The sequence below is a fragment of the Cololabis saira genome, chromosome 6, assembly GCF_033807715.1.
Source record: "Cololabis saira isolate AMF1-May2022 chromosome 6, fColSai1.1, whole genome shotgun sequence".
Lineage (NCBI taxonomy): Eukaryota > Metazoa > Chordata > Actinopteri > Beloniformes > Belonidae > Cololabis > Cololabis saira.
In genome coordinates, this window is record NC_084592.1 from 22,162,131 (window position 1) to 22,187,393 (window position 25,263).

Here is a 25,263-nt window from a genome sequence, read left to right on the forward strand (position 1 = left end):
TTGGATCAAATAACAAGGACAGAGTGACTGACCTGCAGGTTTAAGTTCACATGCCTTCATTTTCTGGAATAACAGCTATTTAGGGCGATATCAGGGATGGTCAGTGGGCTGCAGTAATAGCTGGCTGTGAGGCGAGTCCACGGGTTTTTCCTAATTACAGTTATTTGGCTGCATGTTAGGTTTTAATGCCTCTTCTCCATGTGTGCTGTCTGAACAGAATAGATAATCAGGTTTATGCTAATATGATCTGCGTTGCTACAAGAAACAAGCGGCACCAGTTTTGGGACAATGCTCAAAGAAGTGGACACTCCCACCTGTACTGTTTATGATTTACAGCAACATGATCATTTGCCTAGTCAAGTAAATTGAATTGACCTAAATTGGTAAGTTATTGTCTCACATAGTCTTAATACAAAGTAAATGGGTTAGACAGTGATGAGGTAAACTTTGTTTATTTATTTACGTATCAGATATATTCTGATCCTGTTTGTTGCAGTCACACCATCATAGCTAATTCTGGCTCTGTTTGAAAGATGTACCAAAGAGGATTTGCTTTACGTAAGATCTGTGCATCTCCTTAATGTAGTGTATGCAGCATTCTTAGTAGTTGTTGGGTTGGCCTGCTCCCACACTTTAAGTAGGAACTACAGTCTGGTGTCGGCTGCTCACTCAAGGCTTTCCACCGGAGAATGTTATTTAGCTTGGGTGGATCATTTCCTTCTCTCGTCTCCTCCCATTCCCGCTTGTTATCTTGTTGGCTTTATGCGTTTGCCTCGTGCCTTTCATTATTTGATCTCTTTAGTCTAGAACTGAAATAAGACTTGTGCGTTCTTGATCAAACACTTCTGCAAGATCCATTTGCTCCCAGTTGTGGGCATATCCATTCTGCACAATTATTCAAGATGAATCACAGCAACAACAGGGTTTGATCAGTCCGAAATACCTTAGGCTCCTTCTGACTATCATAATTTAATTAGTTGTTTTACTGCACTACATTTCACCATACAACTACATTATATACCAGTCTGTACCAGTATTCACATTGTTTATAACAAAATAGTCACTGAAGTCACAGGGGTTCATGGAAAATTGACCACAATTAACCACCAAAATTAAAGAAGGGCAGAAAAGAGGCATAATCAAAAACTTTGTACAGCTAAGACTGATTGATAAGGTTCTGTGGACAGAGGAAGCTGAAGTAGATATTTTTTGGGGGAATTCTGAGCATCTGTTTGTTCGACATGATGTTTTTCAGCATCATTCTTTTAATTACTCCCCATGAGGAAAGAGTATGTGGCTGCCTGGAGGAAAAGTGCTGCACACAGCACTTCACTTTAATTTATTTATTTTTTCTCAGAGCGTGCCAACTCTTTTGTGTGGATGCTCTGATGAGTTTTTGTTGAAAATTAACAACCATAAAGCAATTTTTTGTGAGTAGACTTGTGGGATGCTAAATGTTGCTCACAATAATATTGAAAATGAAAACGGCCTGCAGTCTGCCCTGTAGATGACACTAGTGCATGCACCTACAGGCTTTTCTGAGTATCTCACTCTGGAGATGGCACTTTCAACCCTCTGAAAGTAAAGCAAAACTATGCCTTATTTTTCAATTTGCTAATTCTTTTTGTCGGACTAGTATTTTTAAGTTTTTTAAATACCTTACATGTTTCGCCGATCCTTTCGCCTTCATGAGAGTCACGTGACTCTGATTCTTGTCCGACAAAAAGAATTATCAAATTAAATTGTAAAGCCATGGACAAAATGAACTTTATTAAATCAAAATCAAAATTATTTATATTGAGTTATTTATTCCAAAATAATTTAACCGGGTTTTTCCAGATCATAGCGCTTGCGCAAAATGACAATATTCAACATTTTGCTTCGTCTAACAAATTCATCAACAGCCTCTTTGCAGTTGATCTGTCCATGTTGTGATGCCCTCAAGCATTTACAATATGAGGGCAGGTTATAAAACACAGCTCAAGTAATCGCTTTTCAATTGTAGTCATGGGAAAATGTTATGAAGTTTGAATTGAGGTTATATCACCTTACCCTAGAAAACATGCACCAAAAGGAAAACAACACAACACCAAACATGGTAGAGGTTTCATCATGCTGTGAGACTGTTATTGTTGCACACGTCCAGCATGAGCAACATAAAAGAAAGGTTTAAAGCAACTTCACCTAAATCTTAACAGGTCTGTTAATGAAACTGATGAAAGCTCTGTTTTCCGTAATTTATAGAGAACTTTTTAGAAACAACATGATTTCTGTGTCTGGTCAACTTATGATCAAGACTTGTTTTTAACTTGATTTTTGTTTAATCTATACTAGAACGAGCATGCATACACATCATACACGTATCAGCTGCAACTACTCTGTAAGCAAGCGCTGGCATCAGACACGGCAGACATTCATCAGGGTTTGCTGTGAACCAATAAAGACATCTGCTGTGATGGGAGGCACCTCTCATTGGCTCAGTGTGATGAGTGTCTGAAGTGCGGTCTGCCCAGCAACCAGGTCTGGTGTCTTGGCTTGTTTTCTAGACCCGTCTCCTCCGGGAGTTGTGGAAAGGCTGCCGATATAGGGGACCAGCATGTATTAAAGTGTCTATCCATGTTAAAGGAATGCGGTGCATCCATTGTCAGCTTTAAACAGTGTCCTTAAAAACCTCAACCTTTTTTTCTTTTTTAATCTTGTGTAATACTTGAAACTGGTGTAGCTCAGTAGATGTAGTTGCGGTGCGTGTGTGTGCTGCTACTCTCTGAGAGTTGCTGACTGTGTGGAGTTCACTGATCCTCATTAAGCTCCCAGTGAAAAGCCGGCCGGTGTGATAGCTGGCTGGGTTTCTGACAGGCTAGCCAGGGAGAGCCAGCTGACTGAGTGCAGTGTGCCAAGAGTCTATACAGTAGGAGTCAATAATAACGTTTTGCCAAAGCAGTCCTAGATTTTGTGTCAGTAGGTGAATGACAAGATGTGTCCAGTTTACTCTACATTTAGTCCAGTGTCAAGATGTTGTTCTGGATTAAACTTAACATAAACTGCTAAATTACATTTGTCTAATGGACTGCAACGTTGTTTCATGCAGTAGATTTCACCATAAATGCTAACCATCAGGGTGTTTAATGGCGCTCAAATGATTATTGCATGAGCTAGATGATGAATTCATGCCTTCATGCAGTGCACAGTAAGGATGCTGTATATGAGAGTTTAATCATTTTAGAATGGTTCACTTAAAAGATGTCTTTTTTTCTTCTACACTACATGAGGCGGGAGTAATTAAAGTACATACTTTCTCAATTTAATGCCACTACATTCAAAGGAAGGAGCCTAAGTAGGGATTACCATTAAGCTTGTGAATACTTGATCTAGTCCACTTATACTTGTCACCATAGCTTTTTTTCCAAAGCACCTTCAGTTTGGTCACATTTCTCTAAATTTAGACATTAGACAAATTTAAACTTTTGCCCTAAACTGTCATTTCCCTGTGTTGATCCTGTTTTTTTTCCTCCCACAGGTGTAGATCCATCTTTGCAAATTGACAACCGGATCCAGGCTTCCTCCCAAGCTGTCCTTCCTGGTTCCAAACACAACAAGTCACGGGCTACCAACGCCCGGGATGAACGCTTCAGATCTGGTAATTAGGAACCACTCCTCCCAAAATGACTTCAACATTCCAGTAATCTTCTTTTACCCCGTAGCTAAATTATGTGCATGTGTTTTCAAAGATCTGCACACAGAAGCCGTCCAAGCTGCTTTGGCAAAGTACAAAGAAAGGAAGATGCCCATGCCTTCCAAGAGAAGATCTGTGCTAGTTCAGTCTTCAGTTGAGGCATGCACCCCACCAGGTGAGACCTCTGCTCCTGTACGTACGCCTGTCCACCAGCGGCAGAGCTGCGGTTTGTGCACATTGCTGACATTTATCCTCACAGTAGGCCATTTCAAATGGTCAGATGAGTGATGGGTGTAGGACGGTGATACCATTCAGAATGATCTTGAAAATTATGTTCCCAAGCATTTGTAACTGGAAAGAAAATGTGCAGTTTGATGAATGTGTCCATTCTCTGTGACTATAAAGGACTAAAGTGCTCACTGTTACGTTCCCAGGCTGACCTTCCCACATGAGCCACATAATAGATGCATAATCACATTTTTAACATTGTCTCAAAATCTCGACCTTTTGCCTCCTTTTATAACTGTTTGTATCGTAGGCGAGTTCATTTTATTTATTTATTTTCACTTTCTAGAACCTCAAATAACTTTTAATCTTCGGATGAGTAAGGATTTGATAAGAGTCTCCTAAACGCAGCAGTGACTTTATTATTGGTGTATGAGGTGGGGGGCCTCACACCCTCGAGCCTCAGATAAAGAGAGGATACGGCAGTGTAGGAAGTAACCAGATTAAGAGCTTAAACACTGGGGATGCAGGAGAAAGAGAGAGGCTCTTCGGTGGTGTTTTGATCTACTGTGAATTGCATAGATATGCTGTTACCTAAGTTTATTGTTGTGGTGGCAGATGATGTTCTAGTTATGTCAAACATCTTCAATCTCAGATTCAAGTTGAGATGGAAATAGCTTCTTAATATTGATATTATTCCCAGTGATGAAAACTGTGAAAGATTCTAAATACCTTATCTGCTACACAAATAAACATGTAAGGCCCAGTATGTTTGAAATAATTTGCATATTTGACAGGGTGTCCGTGTCTCTCGTCTTTCTGTTCTTCATCCTCTCTTCCCTATCTCCCTTTTCCTGCTCTGCCCGGCTGGCCCTCGGCAGGAGGGTCCCCCCTCATGAGCCTGGTCCTGCTCAAGGGAAAAACTTCCCTCCTAAAGGGGAGTTTTTCCTTGCCACTCTTTATGTTATAATTGCTCGGGAGTCATGTTCTGGGTCTCTGGTGTCGCCTAGAGACAACATGTATTGTAAGTTCTTCCCCAGTAATTCACTACCCAATAAGACTGAAAACATAACTAGTTCGGAGAAAACCAGCTTAGCTTAAATGTAAAAGGTTTGCCTTAATTCAAGTTATTTGAGATATTAACTGCACCATTGACTGCACTTGAGTCCACAAAAAATCACCTAAAGCTAGACGGACGTTCGTTCGGACGTTCGTTCGGACGTTCGTTCGGACGTTCGTTCGTTCGGACGTAGCTGCGAAGTAGATCACCAAAACCCATTCAACTGTCTTTAGACCGATGTTCGTAGCTGCCAGTTTTAGGAGTTGGACTGAACAACTCCACTATTGGATTTGTTCTCTAACTTTACGCTTCCATCCAAACCTGTTTCAGTGTTTCAGTGTTAATTACAGTGATGATTACTGTTATCCAATGACTTTTGAAGCATGTTGCATTCGTCAAACTAAACATTAGATGTTGCATTTTCCTAACATAAACTTACATCCCAGACAAAATTAACATTTCAGACTGAAATGAAGAGATTCAGGCTAACAGAACAAATGCTGGTACAGTTGGTCCAATATTTCCTTTTTGGCCAGAAACAACAGAGTGACCTCTGTTGCTTAATTGGCTAACTTTATATTGCACATAAAAAGGAGGACGTAACCATCTACCTATGGTCACAAACTCCACCTGAACACAAGGCAAAGTATTTTTTTTCTGGATTGCATTGTTTTTGTGTCATTGGGTGCTAATATTCAGTTACTTGCACTGTGATACTTGAAGCACACGAACACAGCTGAGATAGCGTACTGCATTATTACACACAGCAAACCAAGGTCACACTACTATACACCAAATTGAGAAAACTACTTAACTGCATTTTTTTTTTTAACTCTGAAATTTTAATTTAACCGGAGTTTGATCATATTGAACATTTCTTTCTTGGTAAGTTAAGTTGACTGTTTAATGAGTGTCAAGAAGTTGCTGTTAACAGCAAATGAAAAAAACAAGAGCAGAAGAGCGTCCCGCTTCCAAGGTGCAGCACATGCAGCCAGTTGTCACATTTGAGGAGGCTGGATACTTCTACTTTGTGTTTGTTTGTGATGTAACACTACCGTGCAGATCTGAGCACATCGTGGAATGACATATTTCCAGACACCTAAGAATTACGGGTCAAGGAATGGAAAGTTTTTGTTTTTTTATGTTAAATATGTCCCTTTTAAATCTGACACAGAGACCCAGCCCCCCACCCCTCCCCAAGACAAAAAAAAAGAATCTTCTTTTGTATACTTTGTGTTGTGCTTTAGTGTAGAAATGAATGCTGTCAACCTAAAGCCAGATTTTCTGGTGCATCTCGGCACTTGTTTTCAGTTTTTCTTTTTCTTAGCTTTGCTGTTGTTGACAGTGAGCCATAGCAGATTTATTTTTCTTTATGCAACCCTCTGCTCCTACCACAGCAAGTCTGCAAGGTCACACTTAGGTCCTCTTGCCACTGCACTTCCACTGCAGCTTACGCACCAAGTGCCCAAGACAAGTTTACCTCATATCTTCTCTTATTACTTTTTTTTTGTCTTTTTCAAAGGGCACAATCCAAAGGGAGTACAGCTGAAAAAGAAAAACTGAATTTCATACTTCTTCACTACAACAAATACACGGTTAATTATATCTATTACCTATCTATCAAACATAACTACTCAATATGAATTGAGCAATTAACGTTTTTATACTTACACAGTAACTCTTTATGGATGAATTTGGACAGATGACATTTTCTTGCTCTAAAGACGTTTCTGAAGTACCATTTTAATTGTTGTGTAAGCATCCTTACAGCTCTAACTCATCTAACTCGTGGTTTAATAAACTTCCATCTTAAGGAAAGAGGTAGCCAGCGTGATCTTGGATGAACATGAACATGGATGGTGCGACCAGATTAACTGCTTTCACATCCGTCTAGCTTTAAGAAAAAGATGCACGACTTTACAGTCTGACATATCCTGCACCACTATTAAAAATGCATGATTAACACTCGGTGAGCCCCTTAGTAACAGTTGTGGTCAACAGCTTATAGGATAACTGAGGGCCATCCCTTGCAGGTATATTGGGTGAGATGGGCAGTTAGGGGAATCTGTGTGCCATCGATGGCACCACAACATTCACTACACCCACACTGAGAGACAGAATCATGTACCATTGCTGTTTATGCAGACAACATCGAGTCGAACTTTTGTTTCCAGAATGCTGGTTTCATGGATATAAGAGCATGCGGTTGCGAAATTCCTCTGCCGTGTTTTAGACCAGTATGTAAAAGCCTTGTAGAACTGGTTTACATTAATATTACAGAATAGCAGTATTCAAGCCCCTTGAAATTAGTCTTCAGTGTGATACACTCCCTGTGCAGATGTTATGTTGTACCTGCGTCTTAAAGTGGCCAGTTTCAGGGCAGATACCAAAGACATGTCCGTACCAGTGAAGATGCAGGATTTTAAAGCAAACATCCCTCTGTCTGTTAAGTTTCATCACCATTGAAACCATCTTGTCATCTCACCAGCTTATATGTACTTAACTGCAGTACGTATAAATGAAATAATGTCACATCTTCATAGCAGCCAAACCATTCACACGAGATCCATCTTGTTTGTTGTTCTGGTGACGCTGTGGACAGACCTATGTATTTGTCCGCTGTTGTGACGGTGCCCTGTCTTGACCTGTCAAACACAGACACCTCCTCAGCGTCAGAAGACGAGGGCTCGCTGCGCCGGCAGGGACGTCTGGCCACCTCCACGCCCTACCAGGGCCACGGCCACCCAGCCGTTGAGCACTGGTTTAACCGTGTCATCCAGGGTTCGTCCACCTCATCCTCCGCGTCATCCACATCATCCCACACAGGAGGGAGATCCATCACCAACACCACTGCCCACGCAGCCCTCAACGCCAACGCCGCAGCGACCGCACTGGCTGACCTTATGGCACACACCCAGCTAGGTCAGTGACACACATGGCATCACATATGACTTAGGAGGTGGGCTTTTTTCCATTTTAGCTAATCTGGCTCTGAAGTTTTATGGATTCACTTGTCGAACATTTGTTGACTTTAACAGATGTCTGGTAGGCAGGTCGGCGTTTTTATCATCACAGTTAAAATTTGAACCTGTATTCCTCGCCAGTTTAATCGCAGGCGCATCCAAGACGTTTACTCACTCCAATTGCACAAAAGTACTCAATGGTGGCAAGACAAATGGACAGTTTGAATCACATCTAATCAGTCGTCACTGTCTGACATCTCCCCATCGCTCATTCATGTGAAAGAGATTACAGGCTCATTGTGGTCAAAACTGCATGTTCCTCGTTGCTATTTGAGTGTCAGAAGTTAATTGACAAAGTTCCAGCTGCTTTATCACTGTATATCTCATTCCGAGATGCTGTCCTCCATGCAAATGTGTGTTCACATACTGTAGGAGCCATATATTGATATTTCATTTGTTTGATCTGGTTGCCACGGTGATGAAGGAAGTTTGGGTCACGTGGGTCGTCACCGTAGTTTATGTAAGGAATCAAATCACCTGCACTGGGGAGGAGAGAGGCGAGTTGGGTAGCCGTAATTTTTGTTGACCGCATTTTACTGTTCACCCCGATTACACTTTGCAGTGTACACATTTAAAACTTATAAGAATGTAATCGGGAGGCCGTTGTGGCTGAAGTTTTGTTATTAAACGCCATAAAAACGTATCTCGGACTCAGCGTGCTTCTATGTCAGCAGCAGCGCGTCATACAAATATACAGGACCCAACAAAAACTCTCAAGCGGCTCTTAAAAGTCAAGGCAAGCCGCAATATTTGTCAACAAAAAAGGCATCAAATTTGAAAGCGATCGCTTGCAGCGCAAAGGAATCAGCTGACTCAGTCAGACAGCGGTGACAATCACAGTAAGACAAACGCCACATCATCTGTCATGGAGGCCAGGTAAGATTACCTGTGGATGTGTGTGTGTGGAGAAGGAACCTGGATTGCATCACGTCGAAGTGTCTCCTTAGGAACAGTTGAATGAATGCTGCTGGATATGCGCTGTCTGGGCGTTACGCTGGGCGTGCGCTGAATGAAGTCTGCACTTTGCTGCAATACGTGAAGCTTTGATGTTTCAAAGGAAGAACGCTGATGCTGCCTTGTTGAAATAATCTATGATATGCTGTGTATTGTGGATGGATTCAAACTATATGTTTCAAGGAAAACTGAATGAAAAGTGATCAAAATGAGTCAAACAAATGATGCTGCCTCCTCGTGCTCTGATATGGCGTCTGTTAGACAACGGGAGAGGAGACTCACTGAAAAGGGTTTGATGCATAAAATTGAAATGCTGCAAAAAGAACGCAAACGTGATGTTGATAAAATAAAAGGTTTAATACCACAGATGAAAGAGTTAATGAAACAAGAGAAAAATGTGTCGGAAGTGAAACAATGTATGGAGACCTTAAACACACTGTGTGAAAATGCTACAACTACACACAGTAGACTGTTACCTTTACTTCCTGAAGATGAACTCATTAAACAAAAAGAATGGTTTTCAACTATCATGAATTACAGCAATACATTTCAAAAGAGCACTCAAAGCTGGATTGTTGAAATTGAACAAAACCCCTGTCAGGAGCACCAGGATTCATCAGAAATTAATGAAGAAATGCAAATTGAGGATGACATTAAACCAAGTGACAGTGTTTCAAATGTCGAAAGCCATAAAACGCTTAAGTCAGAGAGCTCTTCAACTTCTTCCATACGTCTAAAGGCAGAAGCTGAGCTAGCAGCCTTAAACATGAGGCAAAGACTATTAAAAGAAAAGCATGCTTTGGAAGAAGAGGAACAACGCCTGCGCAAAAGGAGAGAAGAACTCAAACTCAACACTGAAATTGCAGAAAAAATGGCAACGCTGGAAATTCTCAAGATACGAAGCACAACAAGTGGAAAAGTGACATCAAAGGTTTCTGATGGGATGAAATCATACTTTGAAAAGACACAATCTAAGCAGTTATTTAATGTTGACGCAGATGAGTTCATTCCAAAACAAATCAATACAAACACAAACCTAAATATAACTCCACATGGACAAGACCAAGTGCAACACCTTGTGAACCCCTCATTAAACACACAGGATTCACATGAACAACCAGGATTAAATGCAATGGATCTGGAACCCAGAAATGACATTATTGGCGTAATGATGAAGCAGAACGAAATAACAACGTTGCTAGTACAACAGCAAAGCCTCTCAGCTCTACCTAAAAGAGAAATCCCAATCTATGATGGCGATCCATTGGAATATCACACGTTCATTAAAGCTTTTGAGAATGGAGTTGAGAGAAACACAACTAACAGCAGTGATCGTTTATATTTTTTGGAACAACACACAAAAGGTCATGCTAAAGAACTTGTGAGAAGCTGTCAACACATAAACTCAGAACGGGGATACATAAAAGCAAAAGCTTTATTAAAGGAGCAGTTCGGTAACGAACAAAAGGTGGCCTCTGCTTACATGGATAAAGCTCTCTCGTGGCCTCCAATCAGAGCAGAGGACGTGAAGGCTCTGCAGGACTACAGCCTCTTCCTGAGAGGCTGCTGTAACTCCATGGAGGATGTGCAGTATCTTTCAGATATGGATATGCCTTCCAACATGTTGTGTGTCATTAAAAAGCTTCCTTACAAACTGAGAGACAGATGGAGGAACCATGCCTATGAGCTGCAGGAACAACACAAGCGGAGAGCTAAGCTCACAGACATTGCTAACTTCATTGAAAAGCAAGTGAAAATTCTGACTGATCCGGTGTTTGGCAACATACAAGACTCTGAATCAATAACCATAAATCGAGGATCAAACAAACCCAAGCTGCAACTTCGTCCTGGAAACAAGGGGAGTAGCTTTGCTACCACTGTAGAACCTGTGGAGAACAATTATCAGTCTGCAACGAAAGAAAGAGAAATTAAACAAACGGGAAGGAAAGTATGCATCTGCTGTGGAGGAGGACACACATTAGATGTATGTGTACAGATGGGAATAATGCCACATCAACGGAAGATAGGCTTCTTAAAGGAAAATGGCATCTGTTTTGGCTGCTTGTGCACAGGGCACATCAGTAAAGATTGCAGGAAAAGGATCTCCTGCTCAAAGTGCAGCTTTAAACATCCCACCATACTTCACAAGGAACCCGTCAATGATTCTGAGCAGACAGAGAGGAGCCCAGAGCACGTTGACGGGACACTCGTGTCAAGTGGTCTTACAGGGGCTGGAGACCAGGACTGCAAACTGCCCATTGTGCCGGTCCAGGTCAAATCCAACAAAGGAACCAAAACTGTCATCACTTACGCTTTCCTGGACCAGGGGAGTACTGCTGTCTTCTGCACTGAAAGCTTAATGCACAAGCTCCACCTCACAGGGAGGAAGGGACGCATTCTCCTTCGAACCATGGGCCAGGAGAAAGTCGTAAGCAGTAACATAGTGTCAGGACTGGAGGTCGCAGCACTGGAGGGGGACAGTTTTTTCGAGCTACCAAGAGCTTACACACAAGAGTCCATGCCTGTAAACAGAGAAAATATTCCAACTGAAAGGGATATTGAGCAATGGCCACATCTGAAACATATTCACTTACCTCAGATTGATGCAGGAATAGAGCTACTGATTGGAACCAATGTTCCTAAAGCGCTGGAACCACTGGAAGTGGTGTGTAGTGTGGATGATGGACCATATGCCATCCGAACCTTGCTGGGCTGGACTGTTAATGGTCCACTGACAGGAAACAGTGGAGAGACTGTTAACTGGGAGCATCCACAAGTAACTGTCAACAGAGTTTCGGTTGTGAACCTGGATGACCGCTGGCAGCAACAGTTTAAGAATGACTTCCCTGAAAGTAGCATTGAAGAGCAACCGGGGATGTCAAAGGAAGACGAAAGGTTCCTGGAGTTTGTCACCAACTCAGCAAAACAGGTGGAGGGGCATTATCAGATTGCTTTACCTTTAAGGAACATTGATATCAGCATGCCAAATAACAAGAGAGTGGTTGAGCAACGTTTGTGTCATTTGAAAAGAAGGTTTCAGAAGGACTCAACGTTCCACACTGAATATAACACCTTTATAAACAACCTTCTGGCTAGAGGCTATGCTGAGAAGGTGCCAGAAGAGGAGCTGGACCGTGGTGATGGAAAAGTATGGTACATACCACACCACAGAGTTTACCATCCCACCAAAAGAAAGATCAGAGTTGTGTTTGACTGTGGAGGAAGATATCAAGGAACATCTCTGAATGCCGAACTTCTACAGGGCCCTGATCTTACTAGCTCTCTGATTGGAGTGGTGACCAGGTTTAGGAAGGAACCGGTTGTGATCATGGCCGACATTGAAGCTATGTTCCACCAGGTCCAGGTCCCTCCTCATGACAGAGACCTCTTAAGGTTCCTCTGGTGGCCTAAGGGGGATATTCAGCAACTACCTGCTGAGTATCGCATGAAGGTGCATCTGTTTGGAGCAACATCATCTCCCAGTTGTGCTAACTTCACTCTCAGAAAGTGTGCAGAGGACCACGGGCATTGCTACAGTGGATTTTCCCTGACAAAGTGGTTGAGTAACAGATCTGGAGTGCTCGAAGTCATCCCAGAGAGTCACAGAGCAAAAGACCATGAAGGAATATCTACCTCAGCTACAGGAGCGTCAAAGATGGACAGGAGTGAAGAGGAATCTGGTTGTGGGAGACCTTGTCATCATCATGGACAGCACGGCACCTCGTGGCCTGTGGGACGAGTGATACAGACCTTCCCAGACCGAAGAGGATTCGTCCACCAGGTGCGGATTAAAACCCGGAGCTGCCTGCCTGGATCGGCCGATCACAAAGGTTTGCCTGCTGCAGGAGGCTGAAGCCATCAGAGGACGCACCGGCTTCAGTTGTGACTTTTTTTTGATTTTTTTTTCTTCTTTCCTTTGGACTGTTTGACTTTGACCATTGAGACTGTGGACTTTGAGTCATATGATTCAAGAAGAAAGAAGATTCGTGTGTGGATTATGGGTTGGACATTTGAGCTTTAATGTTAAAATTGATGTCTAATTATGTCAGTAATTATTGAGATTAGTTCAATAATTAGGGGCTGGTGTGTAGGAGCCATATATTGATATTTCATTTGTTTGATCTGGTTGCCACGGTGATGAAGGAAGTTTGGGTCACGTGGGTCGTCACCGTAGTTTATGTAAGGAATCAAATCACCTGCACTGGGGAGGAGAGAGGCGAGTTGGGTAGCCGTAATTTTTGTTGACCGCATTTTACTGTTCACCCCGATTACACTTTGCAGTGTACACATTTAAAACTTATAAGAATGTAATCGGGAGGCCGTTGTGGCTGAAGTTTTGTTATTAAACGCCATAAAAACGTATCTCGGACTCAGCGTGCTTCTATGTCAGCAGCAGCGCGTCATACAAATATACAGGACCCAACAAAAACTCTCAAGCGGCTCTTAAAAGTCAAGGCAAGCCGCAATACATACTGTATGTCTGCAAACAAGCCTCCACCAAGATGGAGCTGTCTTGAGTTGTCATGCTTTTTTTTTTGTTTTGTTTTCACCCACCGGCTCTTCTCTCTTCATTGTTGCTGTCATAAAATAGCAGCAGTGACTGGTGCTGAGTGAAGGTGTAAATAAATCTCCCCTGTTACTCCATTTCCCTGCCTCCTCCAACAGTCACTCTGTGTCATCCATCTCAGCAGATGACAGACGCTGCTCCTACGCTATCACACTTAGGCAGCAGTTGAAAATAATACTTATGTCAATGACCAAACAAACATAGGTCACGGAAGATTTCCACTTCTCACGATGCAGAATTTTGCTTCAAACATCAGTGTAACTCAACACATCAACATTAATCAGTCAACCCTGAAGCACCACAGTAAAACAACTTAAAGTTAAAACATAAATTAAGCATTGAATAGATTCCAGAGTTAAGATTTTGTTGCCCCAGTTGCCTAAGTATTAGTTGAAGTAGATATTTATAATTGAGGTTGTGGTTGTGCAACGGTTGACTGCATAATATCCAGAGGTCTTATAATGAATCTTTTTTGATGGTATTCACAAAAGCTGTTTTTTTGAGGTTTCCTAAATGGAAAACGGTTATAGCAGTTACAGCAGATCTGTTTGATTTTATTGCTTTAGGTTTAGAGAATTTTTTGTCGTAACGCAGCAAGATCACTGATCTGGTTGAATGACGTCGTGATTTGTGAAACTTCCTGTTAGGATTATCTTTTTGGCTATAAACCACAAAAGTGGCAACAAATGGACATTGAAGTGCTCTGTTCTGAAATGGGAGAAATGCACTCCAGCAGAGGTCGGTAATACAAGCTCCACGTAAAACCCCGGAGCTGCCAAAGTAGTTTGTTTAGCAACCGCTGACGGAGGTTTTTTCTAGAACTGCGACAGCCTAAAGTAAGCCTGACTTTTTAACCCCAGACACCCCACTCATCACAGATAACCACTCAGCGCCCCCCGACGTGACGGGGCTGTCAGAGCGCTCCTCGCTTCACGCAGAGCGGCCCCAGGTGGCCTCGGTGCGAGGCGTTTCCCGCAGCTACAACCACCACACCAGCGTCATGGAGACCGCAGATGGTGAGTTTTTTTACTCACTTACTCATACACGCACACACACGTGCACTCGTGCATGTGCACACACACACCGAAAGTCACCTCCCTCTTTCTCCCCTGCTGCTTGTCCCTCTGTCTGCTCCTCAGCCTGCCTGTCTCGCTGGCTCAAGCTAATGACTGACCCTCTCACGTTGCCATGGTAACATTGCACCTTTCCAAACCATCTAAAAAGAGTCAACTATAGTTCGACTTTAATGTTGATGTTGTCATCTAATAAATACAACGACATAATAAACACTTATAAAGGGTCAAAAGAGAATTCTTTGAAGTGTAGGAGAAATAAACTGATTAGCGATTAGTCTTTATTTCTTACCCTTTGATGAATCAGTGTTTCTGAATACCTCCAAAGATCTGCCACGAGTGTGAATCAGTCAATATGGCAGGAAAGTGTTGGCCTAATGTTAATGCAGTATTCCCCCCCACTTATATGACATAATATTATCAGACACTTACCTCTAAGGAAAAATATCTAAGATTTTTACTGTGCAGAGGTAATTGCCTACAAAAAAAAGTCATGTGCAAGCTGGTAAATTGGGTCCAGTATCCTCTTCTTTACATCTTCCTTCCATCTGTATTCACTTAGCGTTTTAACACAGCAGCTTGAGACATGGAGCACACACTCAGCCGAGCTTAATTTTATTTCCCCTGACATACCCGACACGTATTGACGAAGGCGACTGTGAAATCTGTGGATTTATTGGACATTGTCATTTTTGTTCCTTCTGTTTTGCTGATTATGGTATCATTTTTTTTTTTTGTGGTGTTAAATATTCAAATCCAGAATCCATTTGCAAGTTATCCCAAGTGGATAATTAGAAATAATAGCAGTGGCATAAAAAGAGAAAAGGCCAGCCTTGTTGTGGTACAACAATGTTATGAGGTTGTCAGAAGCCCGATCTCAACTCCATGTGGCAGCTGGTGGATTTCTCACACACTGACACTCGCACTGACACAAAGAGAGAAGGTTGGCAGGACTGTTTCATTGACATCCTGATCCTGATGTGTCTCCTCTAGGCTGTGAGTGGGGAGGTGGAGGATTCCACTCTTTAATTGATGGTATTTATAACTGTTCCTCCAACGCTATAGCAGTCTGCTGCAGTGTATGTGCACTCTGCTGCGTGTGCATTAATGCTTGCAGTTCTGCCTTTGCCTCTGCTGACAGGTCTAGCACTTGTGTGTAATAGGTGTTTTATGCATAAATGTATCAAAAGATACTATAAAAGTGTGTGTGTGTGTGTGTGTGTGTGTGTGTGTGTGTGTGTGTGTGTGTGTGTGTGTGTGTGTGTGTGTGTGTGTGTGTGTGTGTGTGTGTGTGTGTGTGTGTGTGTGTGTGTGTGTGTGTGTGTGTGTGTGTGTGTGTGTGTGTGTGTGTGTGTGTGTGTGTGTGTGTGTTAGGAATGGGTGATATTTTACCGTTCACGATAAACCGTCGTAAGAATTTGTCATCTCACGATAAAAACGATAAATTGAGGAAATGAGAAAAAAAGACAGAAAGAAAGAAATGAGCCTGAAAGAAAGAAAGAAGGAAAGAAAGAAAGAAATGAGCCTGAAAGAAAGAAAGAAGGAAAGAAAGAAAGAAATGAGCCTGAAAGAAAGAAAGAAAGTAAGAAAGAAAGAAATGAGCCTGAAAGAAAGAAAGAAATGAGCCAGAAAGAAAGAAAGAAAGAAAGAAAGAAAGAAAGAAAGAAAGAAAGAAAGAAAGAAAGAAAGAAAGAAAGAAAGAAAGAAAGAAAGAAAGAAAGAAAGAAAGAAAGAAAGAAAGAAAGAAAGAAAGAAAGAAAGAAAGAAAGAAAGAAAGAAAGAAAGAAAGAAAGAAAGAAAGAAAGAAAGAAAGAAAGAAAGAAAGAAAGAAAGAAAGAAAGAAAGATTGATTCCCTTTGATGACACTTTTTGTATTGGTATTTTTTTTATCGTTATCGGGATAAATGCCAGAAATTATCGTGATACATTTTTTAGTCCATACCGCCCATCCCTAGTGTGTGTGTGTGTGTGTGTGTGTGGCAAAAAGTCCGGCCACAATTGATTTTGTTGAAGCAGATTTTGTGAAAAGGTCTTTTGTAGGACAGGTGTGATTGTTCATGCAGGCTTGTTAATTATTAATCTGTTTACATACTGGTTTCTTCTTTCACAGTGAGAAAACTCAGACTATGTTTCTCAGTACAAAGTGACACCAGCAGGTTTGCCTGTAGCCTTGAGCCGTCAGCGTCGACAGCCGTCTACAGTAGCTCTGCCGCCACATTAACACTAGCTCATAAATGAGAGCAGAAAAAGTGGCAGACAGTGACTGACGTTCCATCTGTATGTATTGATCTCTTGATCTGCAAATAACCTATAGAGCCTGGTAATTTGCTCTTTTACTTCACTTACTGAAAATATACAAAGTTGTACTGAGGTGATAGTCGGGGAAAGTGGTTTATTATGAGTTGGTATATATCAGTTCAACTTAGTTTAATTCACTCGCTTGCATTCCATTCAGTAATTTTTCACTAATCATTTTTAAATAGTTCCTAACAAGAACATCTTTACAAATGTTTCTATTATCATTATTGTGACCCATTTCTGTACAGAAAATGGTTTTGTGACTGAAACCTGCAAACGGGGTTGGTGATTGAAATATGTAATAACGCCAGTCTTATTTCACGGGTTGATCTTTTTTATGGTCAGGATTTTATTTTTTAATACAGTTCTGTGTACTACACTGTTTATTTTAAAAAAATGATCTAATTCATGCTGCTGGCCTGCATAGTCTGCTCACAATGCAGCTCTCCCCACATGAGGACGGGGTCTGTTTTAGCCAGTGTGGTTGTGGTGAAGTAGATCAAGCATGCTGTGTACTGCTGTGGTTTTCAGCTCCTGTGGCTATCTGGGATGTCTGACGCGCCCCTCTTTAAAAAAACTAAGAATGAATTCATGTAATGGAAATAATGTTGGGCGAGTCTAGTCTGATTATCTGAAATGAAACATGTCAACTTTCATGTTTACCAGTCATCCTGTTGCCTTTTCACAGGTTCATGTTTTTGAGATCCCCATAGTCAAGTAACACTGTATTATATTCTAATGTGCATGAAGAAAAAACAGTGTGTTCAAATATTTGATTATCTTTGGACCTGTTAATTTAGAGTTGTACTGTGCATGAATATATTCGTATGCAAGTTTTTTTGGAAACAGACAGCTTTTAAGACATCTTGAAATCCAACTGCTGCAGAGAAGACATCTCTGTTGCTAGGCAGCAGGCGAGGCGGTCCTTGTTTCCTGATTTATTTATGTGAGGTGTTAGTGTGATTTCTTTTTTTTCTTAGGGAATCTTGACGGACTGTCTGTGACCTTCAGGTGACCGTCGAGGACCTTGTCGTTCACAATTTTGTCGTAATGCTGCATTGTGTGTGACAGCTGATTGCCTTGCGTGTCTCATCAGAACACCACATTGACCTTTTCTCTTTTCTTGTCATCTCTCCTCGGTACATCCATCCCTCTCTCCTTACCCCATCGATCTCTCAATTTGTCTTCACTTCCTTTCCTCCCACCTACTCAATTCCTGCCCTTTTTTTACCATGTCATTAATATCTGTTGCTCCCTGCATCATTGTCTTCCTGTATCTCCCCCGTTTATTTTTGTCATCTGCAAACTCATTTTGAAGGTGTTCCGGTCAACAGTCGTGTCTCCAACAAAATCCAGCAGCTGCTCAATACACTGAAGAGACCGAAGCGTCCACCATTGCGCGAATTCTTTGTTGACGACTTTGAGGAGCTTTTGGATGGTAAGCTAGCCGAAAAGGAAATAATAATAATTTATAAAACTTGAAAAATGTATTCTTACCAACAATGTGGCATAAGCTTAAAGATTTCTGTAGCTTTCTATTGAGTCTTTCACCTCTAGTCTTGATTATTTTTTAAATGTTTTACAGAGCTTTCCCTAGTAGGCCTTTCAAAATAAACATCGTAGTTTGCGATCAGTTTTTAGGCTCTAGACTCTTGGAGTTCGGGGTTACTGGGCGTGGGAAGGGAGTTGTCAAGGTAACACTAACTAAGCCATGTTAAACTATTTCCTTCATACTAACCTCCCATGGTAGGCGTTGGGTGCTTCCGCGCAGTAAATAGAAATTAAGTAGGATAAGTAACGCCTCAGCAGCAAGTTTTAAGGCCTCCTTGTTTCTGGTACACACATTTTGTGGTCTGCTAAAGCTGGGCATATACTGTGCGATATTTTAAATAGTTTGAGACTGCCCCATCTCACACTGCACGACTAGATCGCGGAGTTCAAAAGTTCACAGCCCACGATTTATGGTCTCACACTGTACGACCCGATGCTCACACTGTACGATCATAATCCTCCCGTCGGACCTCTGTGTACTGGAAATCGAGGCCGGTTTTGGGGCAGGGGTGGGCTGTGCCCACACAAACGTGCGTCCTGCCCACCCGATCAAAGGTTATGGGGATCTTTTATTTTTTTATATATATATAAACAAAATACCCAAATATCTGTACTGTTTTTGATTGGGTGGGCACTGTGCATCATTTTTTGACACAACAATGAACGCATACCGCAAAAGTTGTGTCTCGGCGGAGGGAAGTGTTCAGAACAGCGCAGAGCGCACACTAAAGGCTGATTTATGGTTCCGCGTTACACCAACGCAGAGCCTACGGCGTAGGGTACGCTGCGACCCGCACCGTACGTGGAAATGCGCTCTTTTTTTTGCTATTAAAACATGATTTGTAATGTGAATTTGCAAGACTTAAACTAAAAATAATAGTTTTTGACGTGACATCAGATATTGCGCATGCTCTCTGCGAAAGGATGAGGCAAATCGGGTCGCAGCACTGCTTCAACTGTGCGATACCTTCACGAGGAGCGACCAGGATTTCAAACACGCTTGATTTTCTTGCGACCTCACGATTTGTGATCGGGAGCTCGTCGTGAGGTCTTAATCTCTCGTCGTTACCCCACGTATACTGCACGAGGCACGAGCAACAATTGGGTCAAAATCCGTCCCGATCCAAAAAAAATCGTCTCAAAACGAGCCGATAATCGCACAGTGTATGCCCGGCTTAAGAGTGAGCAGAAAGACGCACAGAGAATTGGAATATGATGGAGGCTTTACATTTAACGAGGATGTAAAGGCTGTTTCTCAGACATGTGTATCATAAATCATCAAGAATCATCATCATCTGTCACCTTTTCGTTGTTCACCAGACATTTTTCATCATCATTTAGTGGTAACACTTTTTTTCCTGTAAATCACAATAAAGGATGGGAAAAAGCAAAGCGTATTTTGTCGTATGACACCATATATATTTGGGTGTCTTAAGGAAACAAAAGTAGCAGGGAAGCCTCGTTCTGCAAACGTCGTTCATGGATTGGTACAGATTTTCATGGTTCTGTGACATCATAGACTTGGACCACAGTAGAACTGCCCAACCTCCTCCTTTTAACTCTACTTAACGCCCCATGTTGTCATGTTGTAATTTGCTGTATATCACAAGTGGGCAACGGATTTTAAAGAGGCACAACCCCATAGATGTTTGGTTTCCTCCACCTGGTAAAACTGGTTCTTATGAACAGGGCTGTAAAAACATGATTGTTTTTTACTGTATCTATCATGTTTTGACCAATGTTTTGGTTAATGTCCTTTTAAGGTTGTTACTTTTGATCTAACAATTCAGCTTTGACTCTGCAGCTCAAGGATCCCCACCGAGCCACCCTCGTATAAACGTCTCCCATTCTCTTGTCCATTAATCTAGTTCAGCAGCCGGATCCCAACCAGCCGCGGCCAGAAGGCCAGCAGATGAGTCCCCTTGAAGGAGAGCCTCTTGGGGTGGTCACAAACTGGCCTCCTTCTTTGCCAGCAGCCTTACAGAGATGGGGCACCACTCATCCCAAGAGCCCCTGCCTGACAGCGCTCGACAATGCTGGCAAGCCCGTCTACACGCTCACCTATGGTACGTGTCAGCATGTGACCCACTATTGAAAAGGGAGAAGGGATCTCTTCACTTTATCTGATTTTTGTGCAATAGAAGATAAGTGTTTGTCTCTACTTATTTTATCTTGTAAACTGAACTTGTTATTTTGCATGTTTAAAATTAGACTTTTGGGCAAAGATTTTTTTCAATTCAAGGAAAGTTTTGACAGTGTTTTAACCTTTGCAGGTAAACTGTGGACCCGCAGTCAGAAACTGGCCTACACTCTCCTCAACAAGCTGAGCACCAGAAATGAACCTTTGCTTATGCCTGGAGATAGAGTAAGTCCTGATATGAGACTCTTTATTGAATGGTGATCAGCTGTCTGTTGTTTTCTGTTTCATTTTGACTGTTTCTATGAAATCACCTCTATTGAAAATAACCAATGCATTAGATGTAAATAAAGAAAAGTACATCTTAACGTTGTGGAAGTAACTTCCATCATTTCTAGAAGTGATTAAAATAAAATCAAACTACCTCACAAAGTTTCTTTGTGCTGCTTTAAAGCTCCAAAGTGTACACAATGTCTTGTTTGTTTGATTTAAGTCACAAGTTTAAATAAAAAGTAGCAAGTCAATGTTTTTTCTGTGGTTACATGCAAACCAGATACTGGCTTTCAGTTTCTGTAATTTGTGCTTAAGTAAACTATTTTTTTTATAGACTTTTGATACCAAATAACTTTCAGCCAAAGACGAAAGGTTATGATGTACTGTCTGCTCAACTTATGTCTTGTGTGGCGGTGCAAAAGTTTGGATTTATATTCTGTCCACAACACTTGTACTTCTAACATAAAGCACTCGAGACATGAATGCCTTAAAGCACAAAATAATTTATGTTATGTTGTCATACCTCCTCAGGTTGCACTTGTTTTCCCCAACAATGACCCGGTGATGTTCATGGTGGCTTTCTATGGCTGTCTCCTGGCAGAGCTTGTACCCGTGCCTATTGAAGTGCCTCTGACCAAAAAGGTAAAGACAGACACAAACACCATCTTGTGAGTTTGGACTGTTTTGCCGATGTCGACATAAAGTAGAGCACTGCTGACCCCTTCTGGACGTTTGTCCCACTTAAATACCAAATTTGAGTGGAAGCTTGGATAAATGCCTACAGTATTACATTTTTAATATATGGATTTTATTTGAATATATAAATGTTGCTAAGTAACAGTTAGTTTTTATGATTTTGTAGTAGTCGGACCACAGCAGCAGCACTCGCTCTGAAATAGATGATTACAGAAAACATGTGTTGCAGTTTTCAGGACGCTCGTCAGCTCATACCAAACTAAATCTGTCCACATTACTTTCACAAGCTGAGTAATAATAGGCGTTCTTGATTGCCCTTTATTGGTTTTCTGTGGGCACATGCGGTGCCGTAATGAATGAGAGAGGAGTGAGGTGGAATGATGAATAATTCCAGTCAAAACATTAAATCACTTTCTTAGGAATTGGAAACAGCCATCTCTCCTCTCAATCTCTGTCTACTTCATATTTCTATAATTAGCCTCCTGCTCTCCCTCTCCATCTCTGCCTTGCCCCCTTTTTCTTCCCTCGTGTTTTTTTTCTCTCTCACTCTGCACATCGAACTTGTTTAGCCTTTCTTTGCTCAGCATGCGTCCAGCTCTAAGCTGATTTATACATCCAGTCAAATATGAGCAGGCGCGTGTCAGATGTTCAGCTTGATTACCGCCCCGGACTTTGTTCCATGCACAGCAGTAAAGATTTTAATAGTGATTTGCTGTTGCTCTGCTGTCTTACCTGCTGCTGCTTTTATGTGGGATGCTTTGTGGTTTCTCTTTCAGTCAGTGTCTTCTCTGCGTCAAGTAGCAATTACAAGATTCCCTCTATGCCTGTTTTCTCAAAGTTTCTTTTGCTTTGAATTTGATGGATCTCAATAGTTGATCGTAGTGCGATGGACATTGTTGGCCATGCTTTGCCAGTGGGAACTCAACATATTAATCTCCTTTGATCCACCAGGATGCTGGAAGTCAACAGATCGGCTTTCTGCTGGGCAGCTGCGGGGTCACGTTAGCGCTGACCACTGATGCCTGTCAGAAAGGCCTGCCAAAAGCACAAACAGGGGAGGTAGCAACTTTCAAAGGTAATGGCTTCTTTGTTTTTCTTCTGGACTCAAGGCCAAGTTAAATTATATTCAAAGGGATTTTATGTGTCTGTCTTTGCAGGCTGGCCACGGTTGCTGTGGTTTGTGACAGATGGAAAACATGTCGTAAAGCCTCCGAAAGACTGGCACCCTCCGATACGGGAAGCCAACAATGACATAGCCTATGTGGAAGTGGGTGTAGTTGTTTTTTTTTAATCGTATTGAATGATAAAATGAATAGAATATTAATAAATGTTCATGCATTTTCATATCATTAATTAGGTAGATTATAAATGCCTTTGAGTTTCTGATGTAGTTTTGTTTTTTTAAGTACAAAACCAGCAAAGAAGGAAGCACCATGGGGATCACAGTGTCCCATTCAGCCATGCTGGCTCACTGTCATGCCCTCACACAGGCCTGTGGCTACACAGAAGGTGAGGATGCTCCTAATTTACTCTTGACTACATTGAGACTGAGATGTTCGACATACTTTGAATGACATGAAACCAGGATGAATATTTTGGGCTGCTTGAACCCAGCTTCAGTAATTTTAGGGAACATGGTTCGTTGGAATGGAGTTTGTCACATTTGCTCTAGTTTTCCTCTTTGATACAGCAGCTTAAAACAGACGTTTCTTCTTCCATAAATAATCCTGTTTTACAACATTTGGCATCATCCCTTCACTTGCTGTAGCTCCCCTACCATCTCAGGTGTAATTGCAGTTTGATAAATGCAGCTCTTCAGTTCAGCCTGGTAGACCTGGGTCAGGTTTACTTAAAAAGGAGAACATAAAGCACCTCCTTTTCTTCTTGTGTCCCAGATTTTCTCTAAATAACTTCCAACCGCCTTCAGAGGTTTGGTTTGCTGTCTTTACTTCTCCTGTCAGAACTTGTTTTTAACATCAAGTGGAAATGTGAAATTATGTCAATCAAACTTTTTTTCCACTCTTATCTTGGTGTAATCTCCCTTTTGATTCATAGCTGAGACCATAACCAACGTCCTGGACTTTAAGCGGGAAGCAGGATTATGGCATGGTGTTCTCACTGTAAGTTACCTTTTAAATCCTGCGTTAAAACTTTGGTTGCAGGACACTAAAATTATTTTTCTCTTAAATACCATTTAGATAAATGATATATAACAAGTGTGACCCTAAAATGAAGATTTTCACATCTAAATTGGAGGATGGGTTTAATTATTACTGGTCTTAAGTTTGTTGACCCTGTTTTTGGACTTGAAGCATTGGTGTCAGTTAATTCAAAAGCAAATAGTTGTTAATTACAATCAGTGGTATTAATGAATATGTCACTGCAGAAATCGCAATTTAGTGTCATGTATCAATGATCTGTGATGACTGCACAGTGAAATAAATATATTATATACGTTTTTTCCACCAAACTTCAGTCTTTATCCTAAACAGTAGGTTTCACTCCTGAGAAAATTATATCATAAGATTAGCGATAGATTTTTGTCGTACAGGAAATACATAATTTAATTTGAAACATCACACAGCTTTAAGTTTAACTCTTTCCATATTCAGCATTTTTAAACGTTTTTAAACATTTGTTGTTGGTTTTGATGAGCTGCTGCAGAGAGACAGACCTGCTCGTTCATTCATACCTCCAGCTCTTCCCGTTTTTCTAAAAGCTCGGCTTATCAAGAATGTGTCAAACTACAACAATCAAAGCGACTCCAGAGCTGCCATGGAAGGTTTTATGGTAACAAATATTCTGTCAATCATGATGTGTAAACCATCCATGAGCCTCAAAATAGGAAAAAGAAAGATTTGCTTTAAAAATATAAAAAAATCCAGATCAGCTCTTGAATTGAATTCTTTCTACAAATCAAACTAAGGATACCAGTAACCAAAATTATTAAAAAAAAAACACAAATTCCCTCCAAACCACATGGACAGAGTATGATGTCATGAGCACATGTTGCATGACCTTGAGTAACTTTGGGTCCCTAGTGCTTATTTATTTATAAACACAAACAGATGCTGCTGGAGGAGATTAAAGGTTTATTGTGATATATTTTCCACATGGATGCAAGCAAATCTAGTAAAGTTGTCTGTGAAAGTACAGATAATTGACATACTGCAAAAGCAACCTGAGAGTTTTGTTTCTCTTGCTGGGACTGAATAAGTTACCTAATGTCAACCTAAGTGGCTACAACATACAGTATCACATTTCCATAATCTCTTCACTCTTTGTTAATACCAGCTGGACTCAGCCAGTTGAATTAGCTCCAACCATCTCATATGAAGAGTGTATCTCTTTCAAGAGTTGTCCTTTACTAGTTCATGCAAATGTGTTTGGGATACGGTAATCCTTAAAGGAAGTTAATATGGACTGAAAGAGCAAGATAACTATCTTAAGAGCTCACACTATCATCTACAGCAAACTTAAGCTCACACTAGCACACACCAAACTGAAAAATACATTACTGGCAAAAGATTTATATTATCCTTGTCTGCATTTCAGCCACATACATTTGCTGCTTAATCCCTCCTTTAGGGCACAATCTCGTTGCGAGTGCAGCAAACATAAAAAGGCTTAAAGAAAAGTAAGATAAAATGTAGAACCACTTTTTTTTCTCTTCCTCATCATATGTCCTCTTTAAAGCTGAGTGTCTGGACTTTGAGCCAGTATTAGTTAGAAT

The 25,263-nt window shown here is 41.2% G+C and overlaps 1 protein-coding gene across 9 annotated transcripts in view; it reads left to right on the forward strand.

Annotated features, from left to right (window-relative positions):
- The window catches only part of dip2a (disco-interacting protein 2 homolog A), a 91,347-nt gene that overhangs the window by 51,142 nt on the left and 14,942 nt on the right, over positions 1 to 25,263 (forward strand). For 3 of the 9 annotated variants that reach the window (XM_061723679.1, XM_061723680.1, XM_061723686.1), the window contains exons 3-15: positions 3,518 to 3,637; positions 3,729 to 3,848; positions 7,617 to 7,880; positions 14,363 to 14,518; positions 15,569 to 15,610; positions 18,192 to 18,311; positions 20,293 to 20,490; positions 20,698 to 20,789; positions 21,366 to 21,476; positions 22,482 to 22,605; positions 22,688 to 22,797; positions 22,937 to 23,039; positions 23,586 to 23,650. In XM_061723679.1, coding sequence (XP_061579663.1) covers positions 3,518 to 3,637; positions 3,729 to 3,848; positions 7,617 to 7,880; positions 14,363 to 14,518; positions 15,569 to 15,610; positions 18,192 to 18,311; positions 20,293 to 20,490; positions 20,698 to 20,789; positions 21,366 to 21,476; positions 22,482 to 22,605; positions 22,688 to 22,797; positions 22,937 to 23,039; positions 23,586 to 23,650 — 1,625 coding nt within the window. Of the gene's footprint in view, positions 1 to 3,517; positions 3,638 to 3,728; positions 3,849 to 6,478; positions 6,554 to 7,616; positions 7,881 to 14,362; positions 14,519 to 15,568; positions 15,611 to 18,191; positions 18,312 to 20,292; positions 20,491 to 20,697; positions 20,790 to 21,365; positions 21,477 to 22,481; positions 22,606 to 22,687; positions 22,798 to 22,936; positions 23,040 to 23,585; positions 23,651 to 25,263 lie in introns of those variants that run through there. The other 6 variants (XM_061723681.1, XM_061723682.1, XM_061723683.1 and 3 more) reach the window with 4 other exon arrangements.